General features: G+C 48.5%; 1 protein-coding gene across 1 annotated transcript in view; it reads left to right on the top strand.

Annotated features, from left to right (window-relative positions):
* The window catches only part of col25a1 (collagen type XXV alpha 1 chain), a gene marked incomplete at its 3' end in the record, with an annotated part of 249224 nt that overhangs the window by 206720 nt on the left and 32504 nt on the right, over positions 1 to 10000 (top strand). The window contains exons 15-17 of the mRNA XM_080860200.1: positions 5011 to 5043; positions 5363 to 5398; positions 7364 to 7408. Of these exons, the coding sequence (XP_080716326.1) occupies positions 5011 to 5043; positions 5363 to 5398; positions 7364 to 7408 (114 nt within the window). The remainder of the gene's footprint in view (positions 1 to 5010; positions 5044 to 5362; positions 5399 to 7363; positions 7409 to 10000) is intronic.

Below are 10000 nucleotides of genomic sequence, written 5' to 3'. Positions count from 1 at the left end.
CCCACCCCCCGCCATTCATTCACAAGTGCCTCTTAATCGCCCGATCCCTCGCTACTATTCCAACGACTTTACAAGCCTTCAGAATTGCATCCGACGTCTGGAAATTTCCGTCAAATTAAAACAGGCTGGGGATATAACTCTGGTGTCAGCACATAACGAATGATGTGCAGGGTGACAGATTACATGCTGTCTGTGCAACCTACGCTCCCCGAAACAAGCAAACGTTGTTGTCTGTTGTCGTTGTCAGGGCGTGTGGAGGATACGCAGTGCTCCAGGGTGTTTGCAGGGATGGCCATGTGTTCAGATTCGGGCCCGAGGGTGGCTCGACTTACAAGTTATAGTTTCCACTGCGACACAATGGGCTCCAGATGAAGCGGTCTGTAACAGATGCCAATGCCATGCCAAGAACTGACAGGTGCACAACAGAATTCGCTTTGATGTCTGCTGCATTAAACGTTTCGTCGTAAAGTTTCCATAAAGTGAGAACAAGACAAGAATCATCGTAGTCGGGGAGCGTAGCTATTGGCTGTTGGGATCAGCGAGTTTAAAACATGCTTCCTTTTATGTGCGAGGCAAAGCTGGACGGCCACCGAAGCGGAATACGTTGTCTATTCCATCTGAACGCTCAGCCTGTTTTTCTGTCGATTAGCCATACCACAGTAGAGCCAAGTGCTAGCACGTCAAAACATCTGTGTGAATTGGAAGTGGTTTGGAGCGGGGGGGTATCTACTTGCAGGAGCAGGAACTGGAAGGAAAGCGTTGAGGGGAGAAGGAGGAGAGGTAGAGAGGAGGGGGAGGGAAGAGAGGAGAGGGGAGGTAAGAGGTAGAGAGAGGGAAGAGAGGAGAGGGGAGGTAAGAGGTAGAGAGGAGGGGGAGGGAAGAGAGGAGTGGTAGAGAAGAGAGGGGAGGAAAGTGAGGGGAGGTAGAGAGGAGAGGAGAGGAGAGGAGAGGAGAGGAAGAATTTTAGGATGGAGATGGAAGGAGCTGCGAGGTGGGGTGGAATGGGGTGGTAGGATAGGGAGGGGGGGGGGGGTACAGGAGGCTGGTTAGTGATACCCAGCTGTAACCATTAATGCAGTTTACTGCCAGCAAAAAATGCGGCAATTAAACATGCCTTGTGTGCGGCACACACACACACACACACACACACACACACACACACACACACACAACATGCCTTGTGTGCGGCGCATGGTAATGACGGCCATAAAGACCGCGGCCAGCATTCCACAGCAACTTCTGAGCACAGCCAGCATGAGAAGTAGAACACACACACACACACACACACACACACACACACACACTCACACACTCACACACTCACACACACACACACACACACACACACACACACAAACACACACACACTCACACTCACACACACACACACTCACACACACACACACAGACACACACACACAGCCAGCATGAGAAGTAGAACCACAGATTCAGCTTCGCTGCGTCAGGCACACAGCCCAGCCCTCGCTCACTGCTCTGGTTCCCACCGGCCGTAATCACACACACACACACAGACTCACACACACACACACACACACACACACACACACACACACACACACACAGACTCACACACACACACACACACACACACAGACTCACACACACACACACGCACACACACACACACACACACACAGACACACGCACACACACACACACACACACAGACTCTCACACACACACACACAGACTCACACACACACACACGCACACACACACACACACACACAGACACACGCACACACATACACAAACACACGGACTCGCACACACACATACACCTGCATGCATGCACACACACACACACACACACACACACACACACACACACACACACACACACACACACACACACACACACACACACACACACACACACACACACACACACTACCCCTCCTCAAAATCCCAGCCAATTAAGGTTATGGGCCTCAGGTTTTTATTTCTGTTGTTGCCCTAAAGAGACGCTACACCCCAGTAAAATGGCCCCGCTCTCACTCAGAGGGGGGCAGTGAGACACGGCAGCACTGTGGTGACACACACACACACACACACACACACACACACACACACACACACACACACACACACCCCCCAGTAAAATGGCCCCGCTCCCACTCAGAGGGAGGCAGCGAGACACGGCAGCACTGTGGTGAAAGGGGGGTAAGAGGCATACGTCTGGTAGCAAGGAGACTGCTGTGAGCAACACACACACACACACACACAGCGTGGAAACAGCAGAGCTGCTGAGGGCCAGTGTTAGAGCCTCCTGTCAGTCGCTCTCACACACACACACACACACACACACACACACACACACACACACTGTCAGTTACCCCCCCACACACACACACACACACCCTGCCCTGTCTTGCCGGGTCCTGCCCTCACCTGCCCTGCCCTGCCCTGCATACCTGCCTGAACCTAATCAGTGGTACACCACAGACTAGAGAGCAGTGACCCCTCAGACATGCATCAATCCCCTCCCTTCACACTAGAGAGCAGTGACCCCTCAGACATGCATCAATCCCCTCCCTTCACACTAGAGAGCAGTGACCCCTCAGACATGCATCAATCCCCTCCATTCACACTAGAGAGCAGTGACCCCTCAGACATGCATCAATCCCCTCCATTCACACTAGAGACTAGAGAGCAGTGACCCCTCAGACATGCATCAATCCCCTCCCTTCACACTAGAGAGCAGTGACCCCTCAGACATGCATCAATCCCCTCCATTCACACTAGAGACTAGAGAGCAGTGACCCCTCAGACATGCATCAATCCCCTCCCTTCACACTAGAGAGCAGTGACCCCTCAGACATGCATCAATCCCCTCCCTTCACACTAGAGAGCAGTGACCCCTCAGACATGCATCAATCCCCTCCATTCACACTAGAGACTAGAGAGCAGTGACCCCTCAGACATGCATCAAGCCCCTCCATTCACACTAGAGACTAGAGAGCAGTGACCCCTCAGACATGCATCAATCCCCTCCATTCACACTAGAGAGCAGTGACCCCTCAGACATGCATCAATCCCCTCCATTCACACTAGAGACTAGAGAGCAGTGACCCCTCAGACATGCATCAATCCCCTCCATTCACACCACAGACTAGAGAGCAGTGACCCCTCAGACATGCATCAATCCCCTCCATTCACACCACAGACTAGAGAGCAGTGACCCCTCAGACATGCATCAGTCCCCTCCATTCACACTAGAGAGCAGTGACCCCTCAGACATGCATCAATCCCCTCCATTCACACTAGAGAGCAGTGACCCCTCAGACATGCATCAATCCCCTCCATTCACACTAGAGAGCAGTGACCCCTCAGACATGCATCAAACCCCTCCATTCACACCACAGACTAGAGAGCAGTGATCGCTGGGAAGTGAGATCAGGGAACACTGCCTGAGGTGAAGCATGCTGGCTGACAGATCTGTTTAGGTTTGTCAGCCATCAAAGTGTTCTCACGTGTGGTATTGTGCAGATTGTCCTTGCAGGCTTTCCGTCATCAAAAAGCCATCATTCCTGACAGAGACGTGTTTCAGTTTCCTGAGCACTGATGTGTTTTCGCACACGTTTCCCTATTCCCGTATGCTCTAAATCAACGCCATGCTCCATGACTGTGCCCCCACTTTGTGCGTTCAGGGGGGGGGGGGGGGGGGGGGGGTGGCGGGGGTGATATTATTACGCCCGAGTTAAGAGTTATTGCCTGGTGGCGAGCCTTTAAAGATCACTTAGGCGTTTTGTGGAGGGACTCGGGGGTGCACTTTCCAACTCTGACTCACAGAAGCCTGGACCCTCCTCTGAGCCTGGGGGACAGACTGGAGAAAGACTAAGATCCGTAAGAGCTCTAAGAACTGAGTCTGGACCCTCCTCTGAGCCTGGGGGACAGACTGGAGAAAGACTAAGATCCGTAAGAGCTCTAAGAACTGAGTCTGGACCCTCCTCTGAGCCTGGGGGAGAGACTGGAGAAAGACTAAGATCCGTAAGAGCTCTAAGAACTGAGTCTGGACCCTCCTCTGAGCCTGGGGGAGAGACTGGAGAACGACTAAGATCCATAAGAGCTCTAAGAACCCAGCCCCCCAGAGGAGAAGAAATGTCAGAGCCACTTCATGCTTTATAATAGTGCTCCTTAGGCGATCTGGAATAGTTCATGATGGTTTAACAGTGTTCCCCTTGTAATAGTGCAGTTCATTAGGCTGGGGGTAAAGTCACACACAAAACTAGTATGAAGGTCAGAAAAGCCTGAGAGAGGGAGAGAGTGGAGAAGAAAGGTTGGGCCCACTTTATAACCAGTGTACTGAGTGTGTGATTCTTGCTGTGCTGTGTCGTACTCCGTCATGTATGGAAGTCTTAATGGTTAGGCACGCCGCTCTTTCTGTGTTAGCGCATGTTGTTCCCAGATGTACTTACTGTCAGGTGCCAGTGCGGGGGTCTGGGTTGTGAGAGAAGAACTAAACTAAAAAACTGGTAAACTGGATGACACAGGAGAGGTACATAGAATGATGCATTCCTCACTAACGCATAGTTTCACAATGTGTGAGACAATTCCACCCACAGCCCACTTTATTGTGACTTTAAAACAGGTCACCACAACACTATTAATGCTCTCATGTTCACCACAACACTATGAATCACAACACTATTAATGCTCTCATGTTCACCACAACACTATGAATCACAACACTATTAATGCTCTCATGTTCACCACAACACTATTAATGCTCTCATGTTCACCACAACACTATGAATCACAACACTATTAATGCTCTCATGTTCACCACAACACTATGAATCACAACACTATTAATGCTCTCATGTTCACCACAACACTATGAATCACAACACTATTAATGCTCTCATGTTCACCACAACACTATTAATGCTCTCATGTTCACCACAACACTATGAATCACAACACTATTAATGCTCTCATGTTCACCACAACACCATTAATGCTCTCATTCCTGTCCACCTCCTGCAGGGTGACTCCGGGTCTTCAGCTGCAGGCATTAAGGTGAGGTATCTTCTCTTCTTCTCTCTCTCTTCTCCTTTCTGTTTCTCTATCTCTCTTCTCCTTTCTCTCTCTCTCTTCTCCTCTCTCTTCTCCTCTCTCTCTCTCTCTCTTCTCCTTTCTCTCTCTCTCTATCTCTCTTCTCTGCTGCCCGCAGTACTACTGCTGGAGCCGCTCTTGAGAAGTGCTTTCTAAAGGGTTCCTCTTAAGGGTTAAAGTCTGCATCCACTGAATTGCGTGTTTGCTGTGCATGGGTTGAGGTCAATGCTGCCTAAGTGTTCAGTCTGAATAGGCTTTCTCTCTCTGTCCATCTCTCCTATAGGGTGAACCTGGGGAGCCTGGCCGCGGCGGACACAAGGTAAAAGCAACGAATACACGACGCTAGTCCAGTGATGAAAAAAGTGTCTGTCTAGTCGAGAGTAGCAGAGAGATCTCCTGATATTCAGCTTCCCAGAATGTGGTTGAGAGATTCTACCGTCCAGACGGCTGTCACAGCGAGGACACGAGCTGGGTCTTTATCGGTGTGGCAGCTGAAGTCAGAACACGGGGTGTTTCAGACGTCACCACAAAGCCTGACAGATTAACATGTTGCTTGAAAAAAAATAGTGCTGTGTTTTTACTAACTTTCTTTCTCACACGTTCCATCCAAGAATGTCCTTTTAATGAACTGACTGTGCGCTTTTGTGAAAACAGTAAAACTGTCTCGCTTGGAACTGGAACTCACACAAATGTTCCAGTTCTCTAGCCTTCTAGAATATCAAACAATGTGTGGCCATTTTCTCATCACCAAGGCAACCAGACCTCAGAGAGAACTTTATCCACTTTGGACTTAATCCACCGTAGTACGGTTTTCATTCCATATCACATAGTCATAAACTCAAAATCAATTTTAACATTCTCCTATAGTGAAAACAATATCATACAGGGCTGTAGGGCAGTCCTGTAGTCTTGGTATATAGATATACCAAACACATAAAAAAATATATATATTTTAAGGGGAGCATCGAGCCCAACTTTACTGAGGGCGGCAGTCTCTTGACATCTAATTACACTGGCCATGCCCACAGGTCAGACTCCATTAATCTTTTACTCTCTCTCTCTCAATCTCTATCTCGGTCTCTCCTCTGAGTAGAAGTTGGGGGTGGGGGTCTGCTCGGACACACAGACTGACTTTTACAGCGCAGTGTTATAGCCTCTGGCCAAAGTGTCTGTGTGTGTCTGTGTGTCTGTGTGTGTGTGTGTGTGTGTTATGGGCTCTTAACTACTCATTAGCGGGTGGCTGTTAAGGCAGCGATGATCCTCACTGAATAATTCATCAGAGTGAGGGACCCTCGGAGACCGAGAGGACTGGAGCAAGTTGCAGCTCCGTTAGCGGTGGGAAAACAGGAGCGTTGTTAGTCAGATTTATGTCACTCTGGGGCGCAGTACCGAGACAGCTGGGATGCATCTTCATTGATAATGTCTGACACACTTTTTACATATCTGCATAATCTCTCAAACTAGAGCATGAATTACTAATTGGGATTTTATAGTTTTTATTTATTTACTTAAAATGTGCACAGCATGTGGTATGCAAATGCCTCAGAGAAACTTCGTTTTTCTTATTGCCCGTTTTGCTTTGATGTTTTAGTCTACATTAAAACCACTTGCGCCTCAGTGCATTTCAAATACAAGGTCAGAGAGAAAGAAAGAGAAAGAGAGAGAGAGAAAGATAGAGAGAGAGAGAGAGAGAGAGAGAGAGAGAGAGAGAGAGAGGAACTGTCACTACATGGAACTGTCACTGCAAGAACCTCCTGTGGTTCGCAAAACCCCCACAGCCTCAATCCCCCTATTTGATGTCAAGTCTGCATTCAAGAGGACATATGATATGAGAACATGGCATAATGTCAACGCTGCCAGTAGAATGATTGCACCTCAGAGAAGAATGCAAGACAGAAGGTTTCCAAGGGAACAACCCCCAGCTGAAACTCTGGAACCTTAACTTTAGTGTGGTACCTGTAGCCTTCCACTGATCTTATAGGCAACACCAACTCAGGAGTGCTTTTCTCTAACACATCGTTGTGAAATGACCAAACTTTTCTCTAAAACATCGTTTTGAAACAACCATCTTTATTATACAGCTTCTGATCTCTCTATTTGTTACCATGGTCGCGCGCTCAATGATGTGTTCAGGGAACAAACTCCATATTAGATTCCAGGGCCAGCCCAGTGCTGGGTTGGACACCTCTGGCCCTTTCAGTCGTAGGCTTGGCCTGGTTACCCAGGCGACAGACTCCTGGCTTGGCTTGGCTTGGCTGTAATCTGTCGCACTTTTCCTGTGTAGGGAGAGCCAGGACTACCCGGCCTGCCTGGACTTCCCGGGATTAAGGTAAAACTACTACTGCTCTCCGCTGCTGCTGTTGTGTCTCAACCCCCCCACCCCCACCCCCCAAACTACTGCTCTCCGCTGCTGCTGTTGTGTCTCAACCCCCCCCCCCCCACCCCCACCCCAACCCCCCCATTCTCACTTCCTGTCACAGCCACTTCCTGCTTCCCCCATTCTCACTTCCTGTCACAGCCACTTCCTGCTTCCCCCCATTCTCACTTCCTGTCACAGCCACTTCCTGCTTCCCCCCATTCTCACTTCCTGTCACAGCCACTTCCTGCCCCCCCATTCTCACTTCTTGTAACAGTCACTTCCTGCTTCCCCCCATTCTCACTTCCTGTCACAGCCACCTCCTGCTTCCCCCCATTCTCACTTCCTGTCAAAGCCACTTCCTGCTTCCCACCAGAACCAGAAATATGTGACCCCCTCCCACATCAGAGCCATCAATGTCCATCCATGTTCACACTAATTTCTTTATCGGCGTAGGTAAGATGGGACCAAGCACTCTGTGACGGCATCCATGTTGACAACATCTTCTTCTAGGCGTAGGTTAGATGGTGCTGGCCATCGAGCAGGGAGATAGATAGAGCCAACATGTCTTAGAGCGGAACCTGAATGTGATCAGGAGCAGCGTTCCAAACTGGAATTGCTTTTCCCACAATGCTCTGCTGTGTTACGATCATCGTTTAATGATCGATAGAGAGACCATCATTTTGAACACTTTCTCTTTTTAGTTACGGTGGTCGGGGCACAGCACTGCTTTTGAGTAACACAGTCTTAAGGCACTAATTCACACGGAGACAGTTTGTTTCCCATCCAGCTGCTCCATTTCAATTGTATCTCTATGGGAATGAGACGACTGGGGGAGAACTGGACAGAAAGAGACACAAGGCACTTTTTTTAATTGTTTCTATTATTATTTTATTTAAGATTTTTTTTTTTCCAACAATAGGTTGTTGCTTAGCTACCCGTCTATGATTTAATAATACGTAAACTGTTCTAGAGTTATCTACTTCACCACTTCAGGAAGTAGTTTGCTTTTACTCCTGTCAGCATTCAGCATTCTAACTGCCCCCCCGATAGCAGACAGTAGAACAGCCTCTGTCGTTGACTGAAATGAGCTGACAGTTGATGACCGATTCACAGAACAGATTGTTTTGGGATCTAAAGTCGGGGTTGACGTTGAATCATCACCCTGGGTTGCAGGCATGGGTGGGCGGATCATTGAACAGAGGAGTTGATTAATCCATGCAGAGAAGACAATGAAGCAATCATATTCCAGACCGCATGATTGGGCTCTGCCCCTCCCTTCATCCAGCGGCATAATCAGATGTGTTTTCACGATCTGAATTCAGGCCTTGAGAGGGAGAGAGAGTAGACGAGTGTTAACTGTAGGGTTCGTCCATCCGCTGCTTCCACAGTAGCCCTTGATTTCCACTTCGATGTGATTCAACGTGAGCTTCGGTGAGAAAAAAAAAAAAAGAAAATTGCAGTGCCCTTTTTTTTTTACTGGGAAGTAAAACTCTGAACACTAGCCTTTCAACATCTGTTAAAACAAATGAACCCGGGGAGAGAAGAAAGAAAGAGAGGGAAAAGCGAGTGCAGGGGTCACTCGTCTGAACCCCTATAACACGTGAGAGAGAGAGACGCAGGCATGCAGGCATGAGCTCATGCTTGTTGCTGTTTTGGTTTTGTTTGCCTGTATCGCTCGGTATGCTTGTAACCTGTTGGCTCTCTTAGGATAAGAAACAAGCTGAAGAGAGATCCCTTCTTGGTTTATGTAACCCTGGTCTCACTTAGAGGGGGGCTTTAAACGCTTTTGGACCGCTAACCCCACACTGCGCTGAGGATCTACTCACATCCAGAGCTGGCTAACGCTGGAGCTAACGCTTTGCAGGCTGCCAAAGCCTCACATGCTCATGTAGTCTCATGTAGTCTCATAGAGTCTCATGCAGTCTCATGTAGTCTCATGTAGTCTCATAGAGTCTCATGTAGTCTCATGTAGTCTCATGTAGTCTCATGTAGTCTCATGTAGTCTCATGTTGTCTCATGCAGTCTCATGTAGTCTCATGTAGTCTCATACAGTCTCATACAGTCTCATGTAGTCTCATACAGTCTCATACAGTCTCATGTAGTCTCATAGAGTCTCATGTAGTCTCATGTAGTCTCATAGAGTCTCATACAGTCTCATGTAGTCTCATAGAGTCTCATGTAGTCTCATAGAGTCTCATGTAGTCTCATGTAGTCTCATGCAGTCTCATGTAGTCTCATGCAGTCTCATGTAGTCTCATCCCTGCATTATAGTCTCTCCATTTCTTCATCTTCACTGCCCTGCATTATAGTCTCTCCATTCCTGTGCAGGTACACCTGATTAGTCAGGATAATTATAATTCTCTTAATTAGCTAAGCCAGGTGTGTTTAAGTCATCACGAGCGCCACTCATATGTGCAGTCAAGTCCAGTATCTGGAGCAGGGAGCGAGGAAAGACATGTAGTCCGGGGGCGAGTAGCAGGACTAAGAGTAAAACACACACACACACACACACACACACACACACACACACACACACACACACACACACACACACACACACAC

Source organism: Sprattus sprattus, assembly GCF_963457725.1.
Source record: "Sprattus sprattus genome assembly, chromosome: 21".
In the NCBI taxonomy this organism is placed as follows: domain Eukaryota; kingdom Metazoa; phylum Chordata; class Actinopteri; order Clupeiformes; family Clupeidae; genus Sprattus; species Sprattus sprattus.
This window is presented reverse-complemented; position numbering and strand designations above follow the sequence as displayed.